At 44.3% G+C, this 27,567-nt stretch overlaps 2 protein-coding genes across 2 annotated transcripts; both read left to right on the top strand.

Moving 5' to 3' along the window:
• The first annotated feature begins 15,218 nt into the window (after window positions 1-15,218).
• abhd13 (abhydrolase domain containing 13) lies at window positions 15,219-20,523 on the top strand. The gene is made up of 2 exons (XM_071532599.1): window positions 15,219-15,388; window positions 16,945-20,523. Exon 2 carries the CDS (start codon window positions 16,982-16,984, stop codon window positions 18,035-18,037), a length of 1,056 nt encoding a protein of 351 aa, XP_071388700.1. The 5' UTR covers window positions 15,219-15,388; window positions 16,945-16,981; the 3' UTR covers window positions 18,038-20,523.
• A 429-nt stretch (window positions 20,524-20,952) lies between these two features.
• On the top strand, window positions 20,953-24,237 carry tnfsf13b (TNF superfamily member 13b). The gene is made up of 6 exons (XM_071532600.1): window positions 20,953-21,503; window positions 21,606-21,723; window positions 22,369-22,425; window positions 22,782-22,906; window positions 23,257-23,407; window positions 23,638-24,237. Exons 1-6 carry the CDS (start codon window positions 21,270-21,272, stop codon window positions 23,748-23,750), a joined length of 798 nt encoding a protein of 265 aa, XP_071388701.1. The 5' UTR covers window positions 20,953-21,269; the 3' UTR covers window positions 23,751-24,237.
• Window positions 24,238-27,567: the final 3,330 nt, after the last annotated feature.

The raw sequence follows: 27,567 nt of genomic DNA, 5'->3' as shown, positions 1-27,567 counted from the left end.
ATTTCAGCACCATGGATAGCGCACACTGGACCCACATATTGTAGTCCCAGTCTCCTGTCACAGAGGTTTAGGAAACTAGCCTTTCTGCCCTCTAACACACACTCCAGCAAAAGAGGCTTATTGTCCCTGTAGTTGGTGATGTGGATGTCACTGTACTTTGAGTGTGCACCTGTTCTGTTAAAGCTTATATAATGTGTGTTCTAGATGACAGACACAACTAAATAGCTAAATTGTTTCTATCTTTTCAAATTAAACTGCCATTCAAGGACCAAGCCACTAATGTGTGCTACTTTTTCCACCTGGCCTTGAGTAAAGGGAACAAATGATGCCACTACCTGCTGCTTTATCACCAAGTGAGTGCTGACTCTCACATAAGAAAACTCAATTTGCTTTATTTTTTTGACCCCCCCACACCAACCTCTGTTTCACCTCTGATAGTCATGGAAACTGAAACTTCCCTTGGCCTGAATTTTGGTTGGAAGGAGAGAGGGAGTGCATGCCCTGGTATTGCAGCCAAGGATGGTGTTATGGCAAACATCTGTTGTGCCGTTGCTAGGGGTACTTGTATGCTCATCACTCAGTGCTCTCACATATTATGTCACTGCAAGATGCTGTGATCATGCCTCTCAGGGATAGATGTCCTACTTCTACTGGGAATGTCTAGTCTGCATTTCACTGTAGCCGCTCACTTTCATGCTCTGTCTTTGACCCTAACTGTGTGTTTATTTATGTATTAGGCTGTGTGTGTGTGTGTGTGTGTGTGTGTGTGTGTGTGTGTGTGTCTATTAGTTGTCCCGCTGTGTGCATATGTATGAGTTCTGGGGATGCAGTATTTGCACATATGTGTGCCTGCCTCCTCCCGCTCTGTTGGTAGACATATGGACATCGGGACCCCGCCAAGAGTCTCGTACCACCTTTACCAGATCTGCAATTTGATTGGTCCACGCTGGACGCCTGACTTGTGGAAGCACCTGAGAGGTGGCCAATCAACAACATATGTGTGTCTGGCACACCAGAGAGTTGTCTGTTTCACACCACACCCTACGCTTTCCCACCTGATGTGTGTGTGTGTGTGTGTGTGTGTGTGTGTATGTTTGTGTGTGTGAGAGAGAGAGAGAGAAATAGAGAGAGAAAGAAAGAGATAGAGAGAGTGAGTGTGTGAGAGATAGAAAAGTGTTTGTTGAAGTTGTGTGTGTGTCAGTGGGTGTGTCAGTGTGTGTGCGCGTGAAAGAGAGAGAGGGGGAGAGAGAGAGAGAGAGAGAGAGAATTTCTCAGTCTGTGAGTTGAATGCAGATTTCTAGCCATCCAATCTGGAGCCATCACAGTAACAGTAAGGGCTGGCAGACATGACTCATCCACCATCCATGCTGGGGCGAGAGAGAGAGAGACAGAGAGAGAGAGCTCTCTAAAATAGGTTTGTGTGCGTGTGCAGGATTGATAGTGGGATTGTACTGATAGCTCATGCTAAATCAAAGGTAATTTGCACTGGTGAGGGCATTACCTCTTTTCTATTTCAGTTCTAGGAACTCAAATACAGACAATGAGTGTGCCATTCAATATCAGTATCCCTTTTATATCTATTTTTATATCATTGTACTGTCTGGTTTGTTCAAGGGAACAGAAAGTGCATTTGTGCCACTCAGATTTAGCTCAACAAATCTATTTAAAAATGTTTTATCAACATGTCAAAAACAGCCAACTGGAAGCCTCAGTGCCTTTTCTTACTCTGCTTTTTTGGTACTTTCAAGCCTTTCAGTGATTGAATTAAATATAGAAAACGCAACTACATCCTGCATTGTTTTTCTCCAGTCAGTCCTACAAGAAACTTAATTTCATGCTGAGAACGTCGGTTCTTTGACAAGCCATATCCCCAGAGCATTTTCTCAGGTTTGTGTGTCACAGATCCTTCTCCATCCTCATGTGTCTCTGTCTCCACCCTCCAGCATCTGCCTGATGGAGGGAGGCAGGGAGCAAGGGAGGGACTGGACCTACCACCGATGGGGTGGGGGAGGAGAAGAGGGAGGGAGAGACGGGACGGGTGACATCACTCAACTGCGCACATGGCCATTTGCCAATTGTGTTAAGTCCACAACCTTCACACCTCCTACGCACTGTGTCAGCATGGAAATGGACCTCTTTAAGTAGACCTAGCACTTTATCTCTTTCCCTCTCTTGTCTGCTCTTTACTGCTGGCTTTAGGTTGCACGTTCTCTCCATTCTCATTGTCTCCCCCTCCACATTCACTCTTTCTGCAGCTCTTGCTAATTTGCTCTCCATTTCCTCCTCACACTGACCTGTTAGCATGCCTTTCCTTTTTCCCACAGCCTCCCTCTCCCCCCCTCTCTCTCTCTCTTCCTCTCTCTCACTCTCTCCTCTCTTCTCCCACTCAACTGATCCTCTCCCTCTGACTCTCTCTCTGTCTCTCTCTGTCTCTGAATCTCTCGCTCACAATCTCTCTCTCTTTCTCTCAGTCTCTCTCTCCTTCCCACTCTGTGCTCTCATCTGCTTGACGTCAGAGAGGAAGAAGGGAAGAAGTAGAGAGGCGGAGCCAGGCTCGACGGAGGCGTCTCTGATTGGCCAGAGGGGGCCGACTCCCTCTGCCTTGGCGTGCTGTCCGAAGTGGATGTCAGGAAGTGACAGGGGAAGTGTGATTTAGGGTTGGTCTCATTAGCTATGGTCTGACACTCTCATGGAGGCTGTGAAATATTCTCCATCTCACTCCACTTTCCCCTGCCCGCTGCATATCACACCTCTGTGCATTCATGACTACAAGCCTTACAGTAGTGATATGTATTTGTTTTTTTAAATGCATTATAATACGCCATATTTGCTTCAAACAGCAATACAATCCACATTCTGCACACACTCAAGGGAGTCTGAACGGCCCCGCTCCATTATAAAGTCCCTGATATGAGAGAGAAATAGTGTGTGTGCTTATGCATATAGAGAATGTGATTTTGTAGATGTGTTTAGGTGTAGATGCGTTAATATTGTATCTTATGTTTGCTTGCATGTGTGTGAGGGGGGAATTGGTGAAACATATGTAGACTGTTCAGAGTGTTCTAGTGGTCATGGGAAATGAGTGGGATCAGGGAGATGCCATCCTACAGTTCACCCCTGCCCCCACTCCCCCTCTACACACACACACACACACACACACTCCCCACACCCACACACACACTCATACACACACACACACACACCACACACACACACACACACCACACACACACAACCTCCACCCCCCTGGATTTTACTCCCATGATCGATTGGCTCACCCCATTACCATTCCAGGAATCCCTCCCCAGCTTATCTCCACCACCTTCCTATCCCAGGGATGCTGCCTATTCCCATATCCATGATGCTTTCTGGCCTATATTCCCACAGTGCAATCTGGATCTCCATGTACACCCAGCCCCCAGCTTCAAGGAGATGTGCCTGTCGGGAAACACAGCTTTTACCCTGCCAAAGAAACATACAGAATACAAATACAAGGATGGAGGGGATTTGTTTGTGTGGGAATACAATCTGCCCTGAAGTCAGGGCATACATTGTTAGGATTGTTTCATGTATCTAGGGATTTAGACACAGAACTTTACATTATATTCTCCTATGCATTTCTGGTAATGCTGAATTTCTAATACTGTATATTAATAACAATCAAAATTATATTTTCTGTATGTTTTATTGCATTCTTTTGTAAAGAATGTCTCCCTGTGATATCATCTTTAATTCATTCATTATTCATATAGAAAAAAAATATGGTAGTAGTAAATAATAGTATGTATATTACATAGTTAAATGTGTACATAACATATGTATGTGTGGATATATGGGTGTTGTGTGGGTGTGCACTACATGTTTGTGTGCGAGCGTGCATGCATGTACGTGGGTTTGCATGCACAAGTGCATGTGTGCGTATGTGTGTATATGCGCGAGCGTGTGTGTGTTTGAGTGCATGCTTGTAAGATACCTTCTTCCTCTCTTACCCTGATGTTACATCACTGATGGCCTGAGTCTGCATCCTGATGCTCTCCCAGCCTCTACAGAATCTCATGGAGATGATTGCTCTCTTTGGGAAAGGACCAGAGGGGCTGTTGAAATGACTTGGATAATCAAACAGTGGGTTTAACTCTTTTGACTCTTCTTACTTCGATTAGCATTATATAACTTTGGAGAGGCTTTGCTTCTGTGAGCACCAAAAAGGATGCTGTCTGCGCTACATTTGTATAATGATGAAATTACCTTAATTAAACATGGAACAGAAAACTCAATTACTTATCCTTTTGCCACAGTGATTTTGTTTATGCCATATTTATGCTGATATAATCATCACTGATGATGATGATGATGTTAATGATGATGATAAGTAGGAAAAGGGAGAGGCAGAGGAGGAGGAGAATAAAGAAGGAACAATATAAACAAGTGGCATTTTGTATAGAATAGTAGAGATTAGGTTATATTAGGTTAGAGATTAGGTTAATGCTACGCTGGGTTTTGAATTTTTTGGGTAATATCTGTAAACTTGCTGTCTATTTTGTTTGAAATCTAAAATATTTGCACCAAGGTACAGTACCAAACTGGAGGGCCCTCTCTCCTTTAAGAAAAGTAATTTCATTTGCTGAGAGATCTTTGATCAGTCTGACCAGAGATGCCTGCAGTCTTTTGAAGAGGTCTTCAGTTCAAGGAGTCTCTTGATCAGCACCAAACCCATGGAGACTGGCTAAGTCTGCATTCTGTTAACCCTTCTGCAGCTCTGTTTGTCTTCTCAAAATACACATATGCAGCACACTTCTTGCCCCTACTGCACATGCTAACACTCTGTCTGCTGTGTGAGTGAAGCTGCTTTTCTCACACCCCAGGAGGCCTCATGTCTCCCAGAGCAGCAACACCCATCATTCAACCCCCCCCCCACACACACACACCCCCAGACAGACCCCTGCTCCCCCCAGCTCCCCCTCTCTCATTCCATTTTCTTCCAGATGGAGGGAGCAGACCCCTGGTAACATTAGCTCTAACCCCAGTGTAAACAGCGGCAGAAGGCAGGATCTTCAGGAGCTCCGGGGCTGACACTGAGGCTCCACACTCCAGTGGAGAGAGCTGAAGCCCAGCCTGAGGCTCTCATCACCCAGCGCTCCTACTGTGAGCAGCAGCCTGGTCTGGGCCTGCCAATAGGAGAGCATCATACCGACAGAGGGCATGAACTTGGCCAAACATAACCATGCACAGGCAATCTTTCTCTCTCTCTCTTATTCTTTTTGTATCTCTCTATCCATAGCTCCCTCTCTGTATTTTCTCTCTTTACATTTAATCCTACTGAATTATAACAAACAGGTGGCAGATCAAAACAATCATAGTTTTTCTGCGCCTGCATAAGGTTGTTGGTATCACTTGCACATTGCATTCCTCCATAATGTGAACAAACATAGATTTTTCATATGCTGAATTCAATGGGGCAACAGACAACAAATAATGCCTTGAATGAACCATTTATTAAAGCAAAGCATGGTAAGAGCTCAATGTGTGAGCAGGGAAAATGAGTCTGGCGTTTCTAAATGCATTCGCCTCTCACTAATCTGCGCTGTCAGAGAAAAGCACGTCCTGGTGAAAGGGATATGTCTGCCCCTGGATCCAGCAGGAAAGTGGGAAAAAAAACTGTGGTGCAGCCTTTGAAGAACTGGGAGTGAAGTCAAATCCTGGCTAGCACGGCTTCTGAGCCGCACTCGGTGCCGAGATCCAGTCACCTCCCATCCAGTAGGAGTGGTGTTCGCAGGAATAAACATACAACTAGTTCCCAAATTGTGCTTGGGCCAGTGCTGGAGCGAGGCCAGCGTAGCTCTGCTCCAGTCCCCCAGCCTCGTCTCTCCTCTCCTCTCCTCTCCTCTCCTCTCCTGCCTGGAGTGTTAATATGCTGAGCCTCAGAATGTCACCGACCAGCTCCTGCCACTCCACTCAAACACAGCCCACAGGGCTAATGGCAGTGGCCCATGCCAATTCCTCCCTTCTCTACAATCTCTTTCTCATTCATATCTTCAGTGTCCTCTCCATGTTGTCCTTGTGAAAAATTATCTGCAGTGGAACTAGCAAGGATCAGATATATCAACATGTGCTATAGCAGCATTTTTGGCAGTCTGCTTTTGAACGGCCTACCTGGTTATACATTTAGCATTTAGCTTAGCGCCTCGCTCACTTCTCTCTGGGTGGTTGTGTTGTTTGCAAAGAAAGCCAAGGTTCAATAGCTATCTGATCTGGTATGCAGGGCAGTGTGCTCTCTGTGTGAGCCTGAGCCTGTGTGGCATTGTGCTGTACTCGGCCCAAGCCCTTGCTCTGCGTCATCTATCTCATCACACAGACTGGCCGACCTCAGATGACTTTGCAGACACACTCTGCAGTCTACCAGTCACGTGCAAACCTCTCCCTCTCTCCCTGTGGTGGCCTGCTCTACTTCTGATCACAGCACACATCTGTAGCTCTCCTGGCAAACTAAAATCTACGGCTGAGTGAGACAATCACAGGAGAAGTGCGAACCATCAGCTAGTCCTCACAAGTTGTTTTTTAGGCGCAAGGCTAGAAATTCAGTTTACCTGGGACCATGTTAAATATAAAGATTGTGTCATTGTGAATTGTGTTGCTACCTGCTGTGCGTCTCTGATGCTGCTAACTGCTAACTAAATGCAGCTTTGATGTGAATGAGGCTTGCCTCCCCTACGGCGAAGTCACAGAACACACGCTCATGACCTCCTTCTTTGCTAAACATCCATCCTTCTCTCTCCTGGACACTCATCCCTCTCCCTCCATCAGTCATGCCCCTCTCCGTGAGGCTCTGTAAATATCTGCTGCAGACTGAGTAAAGTTTGGAAAAAGGTCAAAAGCGATAAATTCTGCTTTGGTCCTGTCTACTGTGGCTGAATGAAAAACCTGAGCACGAGGGAGTGCCCGGCGTTCAACCTCACTGTATTATGGTTTCATAAGCTGAGACGATAAGGTAAACACGGCAGGCACCATAGAGAACAACATGATACGCATTCATTTTTCTAACACCTTTCCACCAAGCATGTAAACCACTACCGTAACCATTAAAAAGACCCCCATAGCAATGTTCCCCGGAAAAACATCAATCCCACTCACCATGGTCCTCTAGGCTCGCTGGCGCTGTGATACATTGCACCACTGAGAGGCTCGATTTGCAGGAAGGAGACTAGAGGAGAATAAATGATATGCTGAAATTATGTCTGTAGTTAAATCAATCAGCCGGTGAAGATCGGCATCATCTGACTTTGCGAGCTCCCATCATGCAGCGGGGCTAATTTATGGGGTCACAGCGGGGTCATGGCCGTTGCAGCAGTGAGACTCTGTAATCAAGCCAGGGTCCGGAGAGGGGAGGCCTGGAGGACATAAATCAACCGCATGAACTGCCGCTATATACCAGTGAGCGGTGATAACACACACACACACACACACACACACACACACCACACAATATGACAAGTAAACTAAAACTCATTTAGCTCAAATTCCCACCATAACCAAGGTAACATACACTGTCATCAGGACACACACATTCACACACAGTCTCAGAACATCCTGCACTCTGCTGATTCCTCCCATTAACAGTGACATTTAAAGATGTCTCCCTAGTGCACAGCAGCCAGTGTAAAGTACCTTTTCATTAAGCTCTTACTGTGCGAGCCTCAGGGGCAAGGAGGGGAGGTGTCTGGGAGTGTGTGTCTGTGTGTGTGTGTGTGTGTGTGTGACAGAGAGAGAGAGAGAGAGAGAAAGACAGACAGAGAGAAGGAGAGAGAACAACAGAGCAACAGCTTGAAACAGACAATAACCGAGAGCAAAGCGTGGAGATAAAGAGGATGAGGAGGTGAGGCAGTGATATATCATCCAGATCTATAGGTTTAAAGTCTTGTCTTTAAATCACATGGCTCCCGGGGCAATGGCTATTACACTGGGGTCATATACAGGGTCATATGGCTGCAGAGGGAGAGAGATGTAGGACGCCAGATATATCACTATGCAAAGCCCGGTGATAAGAGAATGGATCGCTCTGGAGATGGACCTGTGTGTTGGCCCTTCCTCTCTCTTCACTTCATCATTCTCCCTCTCCCACTCGCTTCCTGAAATCACTTTTCACACAATCTCTCTCCTTTCTTTCCCCCCCCCCCTTTTCTCTACATAGCCGTTCTCCCCTGAGGCCTGACTGTGTATGGGTAAACATGTCACTCTGTGAAAAACACATGCTGTGCTGTATGACTCTCAAGCCTAGGTAATTTCCTCTGTATTTATTAAGCAGCAGCTTTCTGCGACTGGCTGTGTACTTTATGGCCTTATGAATGGTGGTTTATTTCATGGCTTTCTTCTCATTGGTCAGTTGCTCCAGCGATTTGTTTGCCTGAGGGTCTTAATTGGATGGCTAATGGTTAACCCAGCTCATCAGTTTGGTTGAGCAGCTTGTTAATAGCTCAGTCAGTCGCTCATCTCACATAAGTTCAGACACACTGACTGCATGTTCTATTCCTTTGTCATTAAACGCCGCTGTCACCTCTTACATCAACAACCTCAACAAATAAATCAGCATAATGGTTTAGAAGCAATGTTTGGAGTTAGTTACTTATTTGCCCCCTACCAGGCTATTACTCTTCATTTACCACACAATGCTGGGTGCTCTGTTTGGGGCATGCCCTGGTGACACACATTGATGAATAGGTGCCCTCCTCTCCAACGTGCATCAGTGAAGCCTTCGTTTAGAGGATTTAAAGGCTATGATCAGATAGAGAGGATGACCAGTGCTCTGACTCAGGTTTTTTTTTGCATTTATAATTTGTACAAAAAGCCCTGCAGTAGTATTGTGCAGAACACATGTAGAACAGCAATTATACTGTAGTCAATTATTTCATTCAGATAAATGGGTTGTATCTCATCACCATGAAAGAGGGAGGAAATCCAATATTGCCTCCAGTTCATGCTCACCAGTACTGACAAACACACAGGAGCACACTCATTCATCTACGCACAGCGTAAACGCTGGTCAAATGGAAAGGGAACGCCAACATGCAGTCTTTCCCCACTTTATAATGACTATGCCCCATACTGTACATTACGGCATTACAGTGTGTATACAGGTATTTACAAGAACCTTTATACCTTTTGTAGGTTTGTAACAGACACAATAATTGTGCACATACACCAACACTGTAAACTTCTATTCCAGTGTAGCCATGTATCAATTAAAAAGAAAAAAAAAGTCATTACTTTGTTCCTTTAATTCAGTCTCTAAAATGTTGTTATCATTTTTGGCTATGGATCGCACTGTCAGTTGGTTGGTCGCTCAGTCGGTTGGTTGGTCGGTTGGTCGCTCTGTTCATCACTTCATGGGTCACGTGGGTGAAAGTGTGCCACAGGGAGTTAGACTGCAGACTCTCAATCGGGAGACCTGAGTTTGATTCCTGGCAGGAATGAAATTCCAATGTCCCGGGGCTATTAGACTCTTAGTCTTGTTTCAACCAAGGACTCGACTTCCATACTATTGTTTAAAAAGTTAATTATTTGTTACTTATTATTTTATAACTGCAGGTCAGGTTATTCAAATGGCAGATATCTCATTTTGGAACAAAACTAAAATGTGCAAAACCTTGCACAGTTTTTTTTCTATGTCCTATACAAGCCTGCCATCCTCCTGCACAACACAGACACACAGACACAGACACACACACATACACACACACACACGCGCACTTATGAAATGAGAAATGAAAGATGGCCTTTCTTTCTCCACAGGATAAAACAGTAACCTTTAATCTGGACCACAACCCTGTCTGTTTCTACTGGCGACCAGAGTCTGCGTGTCCTCTGGAATCAGCTCAGTCAGGAGTGATCTCCCAAAACAACTCAAACAATCACTTATTACTGGGCTGACTGACCTTCGCAAAGTGACTGTGCCCTCTCTAAATTGAGTGAGTCTGCCCTTTACATGGATAGCGGTAACCAAGATGACCCTATATGCTTTAAAGTTCCCACAGTTTACCCCACCTTGAGAAACCCCTTAACTTCACTCAGACAATGGGGCTGTCTTTCTCAAGGGCAGTAGGTTCTGTTCCTCTGCAGAGAGAGTGAAGTCTCCACAGGCTAAACTGAACACATTGTAATTACAGCATGCCCTTGAAATTGCACTTTTTTTCAAACAGGGTTTGCTTCTCACAGTATTTCATAGCCCCCGCCTCCTCTAAAGAGAGGATGCCCTTCACAGAAGAACATGTTTTGGCTTTCCCCAAAACAGGACAGACTTCCAACACTTGGGGACTGTTCTAATGTTACCGTATCTGGGATTAATAATAGTGATGATGATGATGATGATTCTGGTGGTGGTGGTAGTAACTACACTAACTTTAACATTGTGATGGTTGTACCAAATCACAAAATGGTAAATAACAAAGGCTGGTGTGTCTAATGGCCTAAAATCAATGTGAGAAAAAACAGCACTTGGATGAGTTACAAATATTTGAAACCACTCGAGGGTGCTTGATTTAGCTGCTCTGGCAAGTGATGTTACCACCATAGAGTCTGTTCAAGTGTCTAGAGAGTCAAAGAAAGCCTTCTCTAAAAGTCATTTATTTGAAACCCTTTTCATCTATATTTTTGGCCCAATGGCCAAATGTGCTAATTAGTGGATATCTATCTCTACCGTCAGAGGAGGTTGGGCAGAGACAGGGAGATCAATGACGGTTTGGGATAACATCATTCACACTCCAAAGATGCCAGAGATATCATTGTATCATTTTTAGGGAGAGTGGACACTCTGTTGTCCACAAATGTCCCACCTATCATGGTGACAATGTGTGCTAAAATGAGACAGGCACGTGAGCAGAGGCCAGTGAAGCTGTGAGTGTGGCACCCTGCACACCACTACACAAACCCCAGCACCCCATATTTACATGAATCAAACCCAGCTCAGTTAGGGGAACACAGTCCCGTAAAAATGGGGTTCCTTCATCATTGGCATTATTATTACACCGTTACTACAGTTAAGGAAACAACAAGTTCAGTGATACAGAGATACATGTGGTCTATCAGTCATTAAAAGTTTGGTAGTGGCTCTTATTTGACCTTAGGGTGACTATATCCTCATCACTCCCTGCACTTTATTGAGACAAGCCCCTCAAACTTTACACACACACACACACACACACACGTGCGCGCACGCGCACGCACGCACACACACACACACACACACACACACACACACACACACACACACACACACGCTTGTATCTGCAGGTTAAGAGAATGATAGATATCTTCATGGGTGTGAAAGGGGGGTTCATTTGCAAGGGAAATGAGGAAAATGTAGCCTTTATTAGTTAATGTCTGCCTCTTCGCCACAGGAGGCCTCCTAATTGCTGCCTGAGACATATAGCAATTTCCACCCAGTTTATTCCTGGCAGGCATGGTGTAGGGTATTCTTGCTGCATGCCCACAGCTCCAGATAGGCCTGCTTATTACACTTAGCCGATTGGCCTGTCACTATACAATGTACATTCCCATTAAACCTTGTTGATTGGTGTTAGGAACAGAGACATAGGAGTCACAACGGATCTCACTTTCTTAATTATGAATCAGCGTTAAATGAAAAAAAAAATGAAAACACTTTAATGCTCCACTGCCCTGACAGGTAACTTACGTATCAACTTTGGCTGTGTTTGGCCCTTTGTGTGTGTGTGTGTGTGTGTGGTTGGGGGGGGTAGGACCAAGCAGAGAGAGAGAGAAACCAAGACACATTCAGAGAAACGTGGAGACAGAGTGATGGAAATAGCAGGTCAGAGAGAGTTTAAAATGAGGCGTTTCTAGTATGTAGCTGTCCTCTCTGTCTCCAAGGTGACAACACATTTATTGTACTGTAGTCATGGACACCGCATCTATCACCTTGCGCATTGCATTCACTGACTTGCAAATCAGAGGCACTGCCTGCGACGATGTCAGGCAAACTCAACTATGTCTTTCCCGAACCCAGCGCTGCAATACATCTCAACAACTCTTACATAAAAAGACAGAAAGTCGTAGGACCGGTGACAACAGATGTGGAGTGATAGAAAAATCAGTGGGTATCAGTGACTTGGCTCTTGCATAAGTGTGTTTCTCGTTCGATCAATGGGAATCATAGGTCCCCTTTCCCTGTGTAGGATCGTGCTCTATCAGTCTGATGTCCCTAGGAGGCCAGTGGGTGTGCAGAGTGGCGTGAGGTGAATGACAAGCATGTCCCTTGGCGTGATGGTATGATATCCCCAGCCAGGCCATCACAGTCACTCCTCGTCCTATAGCAGCTGACTTTGTGTTATTGAGCTGGGGCCCTCCGGCTGTTTAGACTGCCACATCTCAAGTAATTGAGTCGTGGGATGCAAGAGTGAAGCGAGGAGTGTGTGTGTGTGCGTGCGCACGTGTATGTGTGTGTGAGTGGTTTGCATGTATGTGTGTGTGGGTGCGTGCACGTGTGCGTGCAAGTGAGGGAGTGTGCGCGTGTGTGTATAATAGATGTTTTGACTGACATTGAGTCGTAGCTGAGAGAGAGTGAACTTGCCCAGCTGTCAGTCTCATATAAGCTGAATCCATCACAATGCAGCATGCCCTATAACCCAGAGAGACAAATGTGTGTGTGCGTGTGTGTGTGTGTGTGTGTGTGTGTGTGTGTGTGTGTACACCTTGCATTCACGTCAATAAATATTGTAACTCCTTCCACCCAGGGCCACTGCGCTCTATGTTTCCATGTTTCCTCACATCCGAAGCCACAATCATAATCTTTTCATTCTTGTTGATTATATTTCTTTCCTGGCAGTGAGTGCTCTCTACAATAGAGTTTGAATAATGAATGGCACTTGAAAATTGGAGATAATCTTAAATTCAGCCTGTTAACAGTACTCCAACAATATACCTCTTCATGCAAGTCTGGATTATTTAGTTCAATGACATCTTTCTCATCCCTTCAGAGATGGTTTGCCAGGTGAATTCTTACATAAAACATGGAGTGCAGTGGCATGTTTTACCCACATAAATGAAAAACGACTGACCTGAAAACTCTCTATGCACATGAGTCACGCCGCTATGTCTTGTTCCTTGTTATGATACAAACAACAGTGCAATGAGGTCCCTGGGCTGGGCCAGGTTATCAGCTGTCACTCCAGAATGACAAGGGCTCAGGGGTTTGGGCTCAATGTCAGCAATGTCAAAATTCAACTAAACACCGACAGGCATGCCTACACATCAAATCCAGCAGTTTTGACTGGTAGATTGTCTGTAAGGCTTTCAGGCAGTAGTGCAATCACAGTATACAGATTATACCCACATCTTTCTCTGGGGATAACAGAGTTTACCCACCTATATGGTAATTAGCATATGCATATATTGGATGGCGGGGTCACATTGTATCTCCCCCTCACCAAGCACCATGCCACTGCTTTCTGTCTCAGTGACAATTATACAAATTAACCTAACTGTATTTGAATCTTTTACTTTTATGTACGTTTTACTCATGCCTCCTTACGCTAAGTGAATTCTTTTACTGCATACAGCTCCTGTTACAGCAGAAGAAAACAACATGCCCCATTTAAAGGTTTTGATGCTGACTTCAACACCACAGAATCAAATCAACCAAGCTCAAGGACAGAGCTGAGTGGCCAACAGCTGTGCTGGTCTGCACATAATCTGTCTGTCTCCTCCAAGGTCACACTGAGTGGGAGCAAGATGTTAAATACAGCAAAACCACAAAGGCTACCTGGGAAGGGGGGAAAACCTCAACACACGATTAGCTACATATTTAAATGTGTATTATTAATCATATGTCTTTAGTGACCTATTCTTCCTGTCATGTTTTTCTCGGATTGCTTCGGTATATTTTAAGTAGCTCATCATTTGAATGCTAATACATTCATTGTCACGGTTGGTAAGTACAATCAAATCAACCAGGTCAAATTCTCTGTTGTTTTGCTTCAGTTCCCTTTTTGTTGAGGTAACCATGTAAAAGCAAACCTCAGAGTCTAGGTTGAGTTATTCTTCTAAATAAACAGGAAGAGGGGTGAGTGTTGTGTGCACTGTGCAGATCGACTTGCTTCCTTCCCCGCCTGTTCTTTCATTGCCAAGGTCACAGGGTCATTTCTGTTGGTACACTGCATGTCAACAGCACAGAGCGTTGTGGCTCTTACATCCACAATATGACCCAGTTTTGTAGCTTCTGAGACACGTCAATTCTGACTGCAGCAAACACACAGGACTACTGACAGAACACGCTAATGTGCTCATCTGTGTGCTCATGATCTGCTTGCCGTATGTTTCTCCCTCCATAGATCACAGGCATGTGTGTGTGTATGTGTGTGTACGTGTGTGTCTGTCTGTGTGTGTGTGTATATACTTGTGACAAACTGTTTGAGTTCTGGGCAGGAGACTTTTGGGGGAGGTTTTGCTGCTGTCCATGTTGGAAAGCCACTGAGGTTAGAGATTAGGTTTGGATTACAATGAGGGTTTGATTATTGTTAGGGTATGGGTTAAGGTTAAGCACATAGTATCAGTAATCCTGTCAGGTTAGGATCAGGGGTTAGGGAATGAATGAATGAATGAATGAATGAATGTGTTTGCAATAGTCTTTACTTCTGATTTGAGCAATGTTACTTCTCAGGGACTTGTTTTGGTCGTTTTGTACTACAACACTAAGCACATAAAAACTCTTCCTATGTACATACAGTGCATGTATGTACAAGTATGTTATGACTTCATATCACAATGCAGCATAACATGATAGTAGGTTCATTAAGAATCCCATGGGAGTCTTAAATTGTCTTTATATCAGCAACTTTTATTATGGATTTTACTTAACCTGTAAAATTAACGTCCAGGTGGTGAGTCTTGTGGATTAATGTTCATTCTGAGAGCAGCACCTGGTGGGCAATAATAGAAAAGCACATGCAGTTGTCAGTGGTGTTGTGTTGTGCTGGACAGAAAATTAGACCGCTGTGTTTATGAACGCCATGGATACTGCGAATTACATAACATTATAAATATAAGGGATGTGGGGCGTTAGTGGTGCTGTCAGTTACCATGCCAGTGCGCTGCAACAGAACTGGAACGAATCTGTGCGGAAAGTTAAGTCCGGAACGTTGTTTTCTGTACCGAGCTCAAGACGGAACTTCTCACGGATACACCAACAATGCTAGCCAGCGAAGCACCCTAGCTTCGCCGGTTCTCGCTGACAGTCATACACCTTTCAGCTTGCATGCTCACCACTTAGCAAATTCTCTCTGTAATTCAGGTAATAGTTACAGAGCTGAATGACAGCGACGGAGCCATCTGTGTCACTGTTTTCTTTCTTTGCATGCAGCTGAAGCGCTAAAATGAGAGAAGGGTAAGTCTGTGGCTAGCTTGCTACCTATTGATGAGATAGCTGGCTTTAACGTTATGTCAGGGCGTATAGTACTAGCAGGCTAGTAGAAAAGGCTAGCTTGATAGCTAGCGTAGCTAGCCGCCTGTTTCCGAGCTGACCCACAACAAACGTCAAATATAAGTGGCTTTAGTTCGGTTTTATTGGTAACAATTGCTTCTCTGGCAGCAAGATAGCTTAGCCATAACTGTTTCGACAGCTTGTTTTGACTATATACGTCGATTGCTGGTTCATACGCAAGGTAACGTTAAAGCATCCCTAGCCCACTGTGCTTTGCTTTAGGCTAGCAAATACTGATGTTAGTTGCCACTATCATTTCCTTGTGGGTGGGGTCAAGACATTTTTCTATCCAATGTTACTTGTGAAGTCTTCCTTATTTCCTGCACAGCAATAGGCTACATAGACTTGGGCATGACTTGCTACCTTACACACTGGACACGCTTCTTGCTAGGCAGTTTGGCATTACAAAGTCACACAGTGATACTCGATTGTGCAATTTGTACCCGTCGCGTACTCAGAGACAGTGTTGTGTAGTGTTTCGTCCTAATCCGTTTAATGGACGGATAGATTAAGGCCAAAGTCTGCCATAACACAGGATGGAAATGGAAGCGCCCTTTTCTAGTAGCTGAACGGCTTGAGGGCTATAACTAAGACTAGTACCACTAAAGGCCTGTTTGGTTAGACTGCAAATGCAGAGTAATAACTAACTTTGAGTAGCGTTTGGTTCAAGCCTGAATGAGGATGTTTAAAGATGTATGGCTGTCAAGGGTCAAGAGTTGCAAGGCCATTATGTAAGGGCTGCCGCTTTAAGGGGATAATTTATGTTTTTCATAAATCTGTTTTGCATAATTGTAGTTGGCAGCCACGTTTATTGCGTGCTTTTTACTATGTGTTTTTAAGCCCCGTGTGCACACCAAATTTCCCTTGTGGTACAATTAAATTGGCACTGAGTTGAAATTGTAAGTGGTACTATCTTTTTATTGTTCGACTTGTATCACATTCGATAATATGTGATAAAAAGCCATTGTGTGAACTAAATGTAACTCATACTCTGTTTGGTGGTGGGTGAGCTCACATTCACCATTCATTAACAAACTTCGTCAAGTGATTTAAGTGCTATCTGCCAAAGTCAACCAAATTTCATGACATTTAGCCCTGAGATTTAGGCAAAAATGTGTTGGTATTCCTCGCAGTCTTTTCGTTTATTTAAAAAGGTCTAATTTCAGTGTCTCCTCTCCACCAACATGTTATTAAACCAGGGTTATTAGAACCCTGAAACTGGTTGGTGCAGAAAATTATTTTGAAGAAATGGGATTCAATATTTTATTTAAACAAATAACTTATTCTCTTGGTGTTATGAATGTTTTCAGTTCTTCAGCATAATGGTCAAATGTTCTGTCTGCCATGGATACAATTTTTAAAATACATTATTTTTGTTGCTAAAACTGCATTCACATCCATTCTCCACCACTCTTCTCTTTTCTTCCTTGTACTCTGTATATTTCCTGTCCTTCCTACAGAGTGTGTGTGGCGTGATTCAGCTCTCGGTGTGTATCCATGGAGAAGCCCTGGAGGCTGTGGGGGGCAGTGGAGCGCTGCACCCTGGCTCTGGCCTCCTGGTCCTGGGGTGCCTGTCGCATCTCCCTTCTGGCCCTCATCCTCACCTTCCATCTCTATGGAGGATTCTTTCTCCTGGCTCTCATCCTGGCCTCCGTGGCGGGCATCCTCTACAAGTTCCAGGATGTGCTCCTCTACTTCCCAGACCAACCCTCCTCCTCTCGCCTCTATGTTCCCATGCCAACAGGAATCCCACATGAGAATGTGTACATTCGCACCAAGGATGGTGTGAAACTCAACCTCATCTTGCTTCGCTACACAGGAGGGGACAACCCTCCTGGAGTCACCCCCGGCAATCAAACCAGCCCCACCTCCTCTGCTCCACCCACTATTCTTTATTTCCATGGTAATGCAGGTAATATTGGGCACAGGGTGCCCAACGCCCTGCTGATGCTAGTCAACCTGAAAGCCAACGTGGTGCTGGTGGACTACCGTGGCTATGGGAAGAGTGAGGGTGAGCCCAGTGAGGATGGGCTGTACCTGGATGCGGAGGCCACACTGGACTATGTTATGACCCGTCCTGATCTGGACAAGACCAAGGTGGTGCTATTTGGCCGCTCACTAGGTGGAGCTGTGGCAGTGCGGTTGGCATCAGCCAACCCCCACCGCGTAGCGGCCATTATCGTAGAAAACACCTTCCTCAGCATCCCTCACATGGCATCCACGCTCTTCTCCTTCCTGCCCATGCGCCTGCTGCCCTTGTTGTGCTACAGGAACCAGTTCCTGTCCTACCGGCAGGTGGCGCTGTGCCGCATGCCCTCTCTGTTTGTGTCTGGTCTGTCAGACCAACTCATCCCACCAGTAATGATGAAACAACTGTATGAGCTATCTCCTGCACGGACTAAACGCCTGGCCATCTTCCCAGAGGGCACACACAACGACACCTGGCAGTGTCAGGGCTACTTCGCTGCCCTGGAGCAGTTTATTAAAGACCTGCTGAAGAGCCACGCCCGCGAGGAGAGTGTCCAGTCCTCTGCCAGCGTCACCATTATCTAAGAAAGAGTCAGGGAAATAATTCTCTTGACTAGGTTATGGGCTGGAAAGAGTGAAGGCTGTCAGTGACATTAATTGGATGGACTTAATTGAGTTTGGACAGAATGTAAATTTTTTAAGCTTTTGTCTGGGTTTGTATTTTATTTCACTGTTTTTACCTTTCTGGAAATGTATCATATTGAACAAAAAGGACAGATTTAATGGAGTATTTATGAGGTTTTGAGAGAGGGTATTGAGAGGGTATGGAGAGGGTAACATTGCCTTCATTGGTTTTTTGTGTTGCAGCTATGAATGCATGTATCTATGGCCTTTTATGAATGATGCAGGAGCATACAGTGCACGCTCACACTGTAAGAGACACCACAACCACAAAAGAATCTGCTGTAGAAGGTTTACTGAAAGTAATTGAAATCATTAAAACATTTGCTCATGTAATGTGGACCTGCAGTATTTCAATGAAAGCAGTACTTGTCAGATAAAAAGATGAAAATCAAAGACTGATGTCTGATAACTGATATTTTTTTTATGCATTGCACTATTGTGTTCAGGTTCACTTAAGTGTTGAGTCATGTAGGCTAAGATATTTGAGCTATGCTTAGAAGAGCATCAGACATTTCAGGTTCTTTTCAGGGGGGGCAGTGATATTGAGTACCTGCAACAGCTTGGCATGTCTTGACAATGTAGTGATTTCTATTTATACCCTAGCAAATTTTATTTGTTCTAGACCGTTTGAAATTGGGTTATGACAAATCATATAAAGTTATGTCTTGAGTTCTTCTTATCCTATCAGCCTTTTATTCTCTATACTATTGGAATGAACTACAGAGTTACTCTCCCAAGTACCATCTTCTGACAAAACACAGTTAGCCAACCAGCTGGTCTTAACTCTTGCCATGGGCTGGAGTTGCTTTTGAGCAGATTCACCTCCCCCAATGAATTTGGCATGGAGCACTTGCACTGTGTGTGGTTTGTAGTTAAGGATTTATATGCGAGTTGTGTTTTTTCAAAATGCTAGGATTATTTGTTAACTATTATCATCAGCATCATAATTGTTAAGTCAATGATGCTAGGTTCTCGTCTCACTCCATGCTTATGTGGCAAAATGGCTTTACTCACTTGGAGGGCTTTTAACGAGCTAATTAACCTTTCCTGCATGTCTTCCAGGGGGTGGAGCAGAGCTAGAGGAACAAAACACTGTTATCTGCTCTCGCTCTCCAAATGCAGCACACTGCACTGCAGTGGTCTCAAAGCCATTCAAACACACTCAACAGAGATTTGCTTAGCATCAGCAGCCATATTTGATACTGTATGCTAAACAAAATACAACAAACACTTAAAGACCAAATTCAATTTTGTCAATGTGATAGCAACTTAAACTACAGTCTAAAGGCTACTACATGAATGTACAGTGTGGGTATAAATTAACCAGTGTGCTTTATGAGAAATGATGTATAGATTGTCTTTTTTCCCTTTCTCCTGTGACTTTTTATTCACTGGTGGCACAGTTTTTCAGTCTATAGTCTGAGCCAACAGCAACTTGAGCAGTTTCAGGCTTTTATGTATGATATCAAATGCATTAGCAGAATAGATCATACATTTTCTTGGTTTTCCACCCTCCCATACGTTGGTAGTGCCCATTGTACAGTCTGAAACTGACCATGTGAGTGTATGCGGCTTTAAACATTTTGCACGTTTTGTTTTACACACTCTTATCTTCTGACATTAGCTTGCATTGCACCATCTCTCTTTTACTGAAAGGATGGAGGGACTAGACATCATTCACTTGATGCATTGTTTGGGTGGCTGACCTAAAAACTAAATTGATAATACTTTACTGATAGAATACTGGATTTTTGTCATAGCCAAATGCATTGTTAATCTTCTAGGCCCTGTTGTAGAAAAAAATGGGACCGAACTGAATGTGTCTTGCTTGTTCTATTTTTCATAAAGAAAATCATTTTGCTAGTTATGGTGCAAATGAACCATGGCACATATATTTATTTGTTCATGTTTGTGAATGGAGTGGAATGAATGCTGTTAAGAACTAGGGGCTGGAGTGTGATGACATGATTTGCATTTTGTAAGTTGCATTTGTAAGGTGGCATGTAATCATGCTGGGAGTCACATTACTATAATGATCCCCTACAGTGTTGAAATAATGCGTGTACATCTACAGTGACTTGTCAGTCTATTTTGAAACACTGTCTAGAGCTTGATAGCAATATGTCATGACGAATCAGATAATGGGATGAGAACTCGCACTCCACACTGAAGACTTACTGGAAATGTAGATGGGATTTCTAACATCTGAATGGTCAATCGTTATCTTCTTCATTATGAAGCAATCAGTTTAAGTAATTTTCCATATGTCAGAGTTGATGTGTTTCTTTTCTATTTCAAAACAATGTCAACAACTTCTTTTCTAAGCACACATTTTCACTTTCTATTTTCTGTACAGTAACATGCAATAAATTAATACATTAAATTCAGCTATCTTGTTTGTTGTTTTATTTATTTATTTTGTACAAAAAAGCTTATTTTATGTACCATTTGTCTAGTTCAAAAAAATTTGAGTCACGTAGTGCTAAATTTGATCATTACCACCACTTCACTTTTTATATTCTGGTAATTTTCTGTTTGTTTTGCTTTGTTATGTCGCTCTTGACATTTGGTAATTGTTGCACTTCCTTTTTTCAGTATGCCTTGGCTTCTCTAGCTGTCTAATTCAAATGCAACGGTTTCATTAATAATGTCTATTTCCCCTTCAGTGTGAAATCTCGCCCCGTACTTCTCTTTGAGAGTTATTGTGTAGCCTCTGTCTCTGCTGTACTCACTGTGACTTTGGTTTAACTACAGTATTGCATGGTTTTCGAAGGAGCAAGATTAGAATTAGAGAGAGGCTTGCCTGGGCCGTCGGTCAAGCAGGAAACTGTGTGTGCGGTTAGCTGAGCGGAACATTAGAGGGGAAGCTGCTTTGCCCTTTTATGTACTGTATTCTGTGTGCGCAGTCACTCTGACTAAACTGTGGAACAGGGCACAGAAAGACAAAAACGAGAGTTAAGGAAATAAGTAGAGGTTAAAGACAGGAATTAAGCTACAATCTATGAAAAACACATTGATGCAGAAAAGCAAACATCCAGCATCCCCAGCCCAGGACTAAGTCTGTAAGAGGAGAGGCTGTGTAGTGTAGAAGTAGGCCTGGTCATGCTGTCAGTGTGAGTTCTCGGGAGATTGCATGGGCCCTGCGATGGCAGTGTTGGCAGGTGTGGAGCCTGGGACTGGACAAAAGCCAGGTGAAGGGAGGCTGTCGTGGCTAGTGTTGCTGCTGACCCTGGCTGCTGTCACCTCCTCCTCCCTTTCAGCCCTGTCCCTGTACCAACTGCTGGCTCTCAGGGCTGAGGTGGAGGGGCTCAAATCAGACGTCTGTCGCAGGAGAGAGGAGCGACAAGAGGCCAGGCACGAAGGCCAGGTGAGGCACAACTAGCCCCTGGGGACAGAACAACAAACACCACACCTGCATTTACTAGCACTGTTTGTTTTTTTTTCTGAGGACTGTGTTCTGCTTGTCCAGACTTTGGAGCAGATGAGAATCAGGAGAAGCAGCCCAGACCCCCCGGACCGACCGGAGTCTCAGACTGCCATTCCTCTGATGAGGAAGAAGAGAGTGGTATCTGGAACAGAGAGGTTAGGTAAGAAACAGCGCAGCAGTTATTAGCTTACGATAGTCTGGCTGGAGTGAGATTGGTTGGACTCTTAGAGCAATACCATTGTTTACATTGTGACAAGACTGAGTAATCCCAACAAAGTGATTCAATTTTAAACAGTGTGACTAAGGTCTCATAACCCATTTCCTCTTGCTATTATGTTTCTCATACCACTGTTCCCAGCTGTAACGATGAACCAAGAATGAAAGTTTCTTCAGCTGTGGTGATAACCAAGTCATATGTCAGAGGCTATGTGTAATTTGTCTGGGTTTATTTGCCGACGGCTGTTTGACGTATTCAGATGGTGTGGTAAGATAATACTACACAGTGCATGTGTACAGTGCATGAGTGCTCCATGTTAACGCTGCTGTTTTTAGCTGGATCTGATGGTGTGAAGATGCACACCATCAGAACAACAGTCATCTTAGCATTGCTTGGGGTGTTCAGGGACCAATATTCATATTCCTGCTGACAACTTCCAAGTAATCTGTAATCATACAGAAAGGGAAAGTTGGAGGAGAAGGAGTCAGAAGAAGCTATGGAATGAACAAAAGTCACATTGTAAAGAACCTTGGAGAACTGTTGACTGATCTTTCAACACCTCTAAACTTTTCTGTTATTTTGTCCCAGTCTCTCAGCCTTGCCTGCAGATGTTGGCAAACAGCAGCGGGAAAACCTTCAACAAAGGTACAGTATCCATCACCAGGGTTATAATTGTTAAGTGATTTGCATTAACATGTACATTTTACTTCAGTTTCAGACTATTTCAAATTAGTTTTCAGATGGGGTTTGCTAGTTTTTGCACCCCTCATCACCCTTCATCAAAAATCTTCCATTCCTGCCCTTTTTCTGCTCTTAGAAAATCAGAATATATCCCACAGTCCCAAGAATTTAAGAACTTCTATTAACATGTGTCCAGAAACCCCAAGCTGCAACAAAGTGATTAGTTTAAAAAAAAACAACAACAGGCCAACTCTTGGGGCAGATGGTTGACTTTAGGTGCTTTGACTTGTTAGCTAATATAATGTAATGTCTTTGATTAGAACTTGACTCGCAGGAGTACACAGGCATCCCCTGGCAGGTGGGGCTGATGAGAGGCTCTGCACTGGAGGCAGAGGGAGACAGCATGCTAGTCAGAGAGGAGGGCTTCTACTTTGTCTACAGTCAGGTGGGTTCCTCTGCTGTCATTTCATGGTCTTTCCACAGGGGGGAGCTGCTGGCTTGCGTGCCAATCACCAGACTTTTTACATAGGAGAGGAACATGTCTAAATACAGTGCAGTGCAGGGTGTGCTCTATCCATGCTTGCAGCCCGCTGACAGACATTCAAATGATGTCAGATAAATAAAAGGTAAAATAGAGATGATTCATGCATATGTATTGAATGAAACGTGATTTGCACTATATCACCCAACTGAACTGTATTTGATGCTAAACATGGTGTCCAGAGTATAAAAGCCACGTCAGGGTCAGCCCTCGATCATAGATGTTTCTGATGGCTGGGTCCCATCTGTGCTCAGGTGTACTACACGGACAGCACCTTTACCATGGGTCACGTGGTGAACTGGAGGAAGAGGAACGTGGTGGGGGGCGACCCTCCAAATGTTGTCCTGTTCCGCTGCATCCAGAGCATGAACCCTGATTACCCTTTCAACACCTGCTACACAGGGGGTGAGCTTGTGTTATTGTGCATCTCCAACAATGTTCGTCCTTTTTACGACAGCTGCTACAGAAGGTCAGTCTGTGTGTTTTCCCCTTCAGTCACACTCTAAAGTGTGTATGCCTGCCTGTGGTATAGTTGTATATGTCTATGATGGGGTTTGTAAATGTCTTTCTCTAATGTATGACAGTAAAAAAATGCCAGTTCAAGGTCTCAAGTGTTGTTCCATCCCCCCCTTCAGGTATTGTAAAGCTGGAGGTAGGGGACCGCCTGGAGCTGCTGATCCCCCGCCCCACAGCCAACGTGGTCCTAGCAGGAGACGCCACCTTCCTGGGGGCTGTCAAGCTGGCTTGAACTGTGTCACCTCACCTTGGGCCGCTACTGTGGGGACGCTGTCGGGGTGGGAGAGAGGTGGGAAGGGTGTGAGGAAATAATATACCAAGGCACAGTGCTGGTGATTCTGTCTGAATTTGCATGCTGTTACAAGAATACAAGAAGCAGCCGTTTTAGCACTGGCAGCAAGATAGACTGTGTGGCTATTGAACGTATTGGTGATGGTGGTTATTTTGGGGCCTTGGCTTGATCTGCATGGCATGATATGAAGGGGAGTATGAGGGGATGGCATCGGCATTGTTCATAGAAAATGCATACTTCTTGTTAGCTACAGCTTTTTATGTTCACTTCTACCACGTATAACACAAAATATTGCTAATCGCTCAACAACCTCTAAAGAAAAGCAGCTGCAAAGTCAAGTACTTACTCATATCCGAAGGCCTGCCTTGTAAGAGATGTGTGACTCATGTGAAATCATTGCTGTACTCTTTTAAATTAAATTATCAATAATCAGTGAATATAGTGATGATTTCTTATTTCCTCCTGCATGTAGCAGCAGCATCAGTGTGTCATAGAATTATAAGGTCTATCCATTTCATATGCTTTATTTTATTTTGCTATTGGAACACAAATACGAGTGGCCTGGACTTATATTATCCTCTGAATGCTAGTGTGATTTCAGTTTACCTGTATATTTCCTGCTGATATAACAATTCAGACGCAATAAAGTGACAAATCCTGCACAGGAGATGACATCATCTCCAATCTAAGCGGAGGTCGTTGTTCCACTTGCAGCCACTAGAAGGACAGAGTTTGACAGAGCAGAAACCTCTCAGCCAGCAAGAGGGATTCAAGTTGTGTAAAGATGAGCAGGAACAGAGAGAAGCAGGTAAAAGCCACGGTTCTAGCTTCGAGCCAGGATTAAGATTTATACACAGTAGACGGTATCGTTGTCTGCACAATAAAGGGAATAGTAGACTGAATGCGTAATGCGTGAGGACGTTTGGGGAAACACAAATCCTCGCTGGATAATTCTTCCTAGATTATATTCAGTTTTAGAGGCGGTTAAGCTAGGCTACACCTGGGGGATCTCTTTACAGACACTAATGGTAGCACCTTTCTCAAACATCCTTCCCAAACATCCCCCAAGCCCGTTAAGCTTTAGAATTCAGAGTTTTTTCTTTTGCCTTAGAGAACAACATGGTCTAGGCCTGTAGCCACAAACAGTATTTGTACAAAATGTGTCAAGCAAACACCAGCTTGCAATTGAGACATTTCTCAAAAAAAAAAAAAAAAAGGCTACCGAGTAAAACGCAGCAAATTGTATGTTGAGCATGATATATTGATCATTCCCTTTTAATGTCTCTCTTTCTCAACTTTGTATTGATTTTTTCAAAGTGGTCACTTTTTTTTTTGCAGTGGAGTCTGAAGACACTGCTGCAAGACCTTGTAAAGTTTTACTTGGCCTTTTTACTCCTTAACTATATATCTTGTGACATTCATATTCATCTAAAACTGTCTTGACCAAGCCAAGTGACCCAATTATTCTAATAAAATTGGGAATTAAGATGGAATAATTCAGTCTGATTGGCAGTGTTTGTAGTGTTCGCCACAGTGGCCACAGTTAAAGGAGAGGGTTATTTTAGCAGTTGCTTCAACAGTAATTATGGTCACAAATTAGCATCCCACTAACTTAACTTGATCTGTTCTCATGGCGGATCATAGAGAATATTGATTCATACAGGAACTGTTGCATTGGGTCAAGAGTGAAGAATGGACAGGTAGTCTCTGGATGTAACTAACAGCTGAGTCAAAGTAACCCAAATACATGGGAAGTCTTTGTAAATACACATCAAGATCCAGTCAAAAACAGTAGGGGGGGAATCACACTAAGTTTTTCTTTGGAACAGTACGACCAGATCTGTAACAACTTGTTCAATTTGAAGGACTTCAAGGATATTCAAATATTTTGCACTGTGTGGTGCATGCAGTAGGTATGTATAAGGACAACTTTTATTTTCCCCTACCCGTTATACTCCAGACATGTTCGATCAGTTGATCTGTCTGTCTGTCTCTCTGTCTGTCTGTCTGTCTGTCTGTCTGTCTCTCACTGAATCACACTGAAACACGCACACAAACACACACATGCCTTCTGTCCGTTAGGGCACAGAGTGGGACAAAGCACAGTGGGTGGTCACTTCTTTGCTGGGCATTTTGCCCTTGGAGTCATGGCTCCATTTGACAGGGAGACAGGGAGAGAGAGAGGGGGGAGGGAGCAAAAAGTCTTGGAGAAATAGAAGACTGAGGAAGAAAGATTTCAAATTGCCTAAATGGACAGCAGTAGCCATTAGTGGGAAGAGAGAGCGGATGAGAGCGAGGAAGAGAGAGCGAGGAAGAGAGAGGGAGAGAGGCTGTGAAGCTAAAACAGATTTAGAGAGCAGGCCCGGCCGGGGAGCTACAACCATGGGAGTCGGGCAAGCTCTTTGATGATCTGGTAAACAGAGCAGGCGGCTGTACAAACACCAATCGAGAAAGAGAAGAAGGAGGAGGAGAAGGGTGGGAGAGGAGAGGCGAGCAGGGGACCGATCCCTCCTATAATGGGTGAATGTGTCAAGCATGATGCTCCCCCTCCCTCTGGGTCAGAAATGTCTTTGTGTGGTGCCATGGCGACGGCTGCTGTGTTGGCGGAAGCTGATGTCATTGTGGGCTCGGCTCTCAAAGAGAAACCAGCGTCTGACCGGGGGAAATCAGGAAATGAGACCTGCTGTGTACACATGCTGGCACTGTGTATAGTTCACACACACACACACACACACGTTATGAGCACACACACTCATATTGATGTAAAAACATACAAAAATGCATATACACATACATTACACACATAGGGGTGACACACTAGCCTGGGAATCATCCCAGTCGCTCTGTGTCTCTCCTGCTTTTCAAGTTGCATCACCGCTTGTTTTTTTTTTTTTCATGTGGACCCTTCCTTCTCTATGTCCCCATCTGTCTCTTCACCCCCCCCCCCCCCTGTTTGTTAGGACAGGTCTGACTGATGACAGGGGCTAAAGGTGATCCCTGAATCCTGATTATAAAACCCAGCATGCTCTGCCTCTGCAGCACACAACCACTCACCAACACACTCACACATGCACACTATGGCTTTTGCAAACAGACATAGAATGTCTTGCACATGCACACACTCACACACATGCACACACACACACACACACACACACACACACACACACATATATACAGTATGCACACACATGCACCTTCACTGCCCTCCCCCAAACACTAACAAAATGCGCAGCACCCACGCCGTCTCACTATGTTGCAGTGTACTACATGGTTGTTCCATGTACTTCTCCAGTATTTGGGGATTACTTTGATCTGCTGCAGTCAGCCCAAAGTAATCAGGCTGATCCAGAGCCCTCCAGCTGAACTGGCATGGATTTCTCATTTAAGTGGGGATTTGGGCTCCAACAAACTGGCTTGTACCACGCGTTACTCTAAACACGTTTTCTGCTCGCCATCCGGTTGATTTTGAATCGATTCATCTCGATAACTCTCGCTAATTGTTGTTGATGATCAGAAAAACGTGATGTGTGCAGTGGGATGCCAGGTTTATTTGTGAGCTGTTTTGTAGCATCACGTTACGTTTGATGGGGTTTAGTTTTTCCCCCCTGACAACAAACTACATGGGATCTGCTGGTGTATAAGCTGATCTATTATTCATATGGTTCTGCCTCTGCCTGGGATCAAACCATGGTGAAACGACAGGCGTACAAGTTGCATGTGTGTCTGCATGTGTGTATGTATTTGTGTGTGTGTG

The sequence above is a fragment of the Centroberyx affinis genome, unplaced genomic scaffold, assembly GCF_046629955.1.
Source record: "Centroberyx affinis isolate AG114_WGS23_722 - 3 ecotype Tasmania unplaced genomic scaffold, CSIRO-AGI_Caff_v1 ptg002220l_1, whole genome shotgun sequence".
Classification (NCBI taxonomy): domain Eukaryota; kingdom Metazoa; phylum Chordata; class Actinopteri; order Beryciformes; family Berycidae; genus Centroberyx; species Centroberyx affinis.
The sequence above is the reverse complement of the archived record's forward strand: the minus strand, read 5'-3'. Positions and strand labels throughout refer to the sequence as shown.

Coding starts and splice junctions, on each gene's coding strand:
- abhd13 (XM_071532599.1), top strand. CDS start 16,982: ATGGAGAAGCCCTGGAGGCTGTGGGGGGCAGTGGAGCGCTGCACCCTG.
- tnfsf13b (XM_071532600.1), top strand. CDS start 21,270: ATGGGCCCTGCGATGGCAGTGTTGGCAGGTGTGGAGCCTGGGACTGGA. Junction 22,426..22,781: donor CGGGAAAACCTTCAACAAAG/GTACAGTATCCA, acceptor GTCTTTGATTAG/AACTTGACTCGCAGGAGTAC. Junction 23,408..23,637: donor CAACACCTGCTACACAGGGG/GTGAGCTTGTGT, acceptor CCCCCCCTTCAG/GTATTGTAAAGCTGGAGGTA.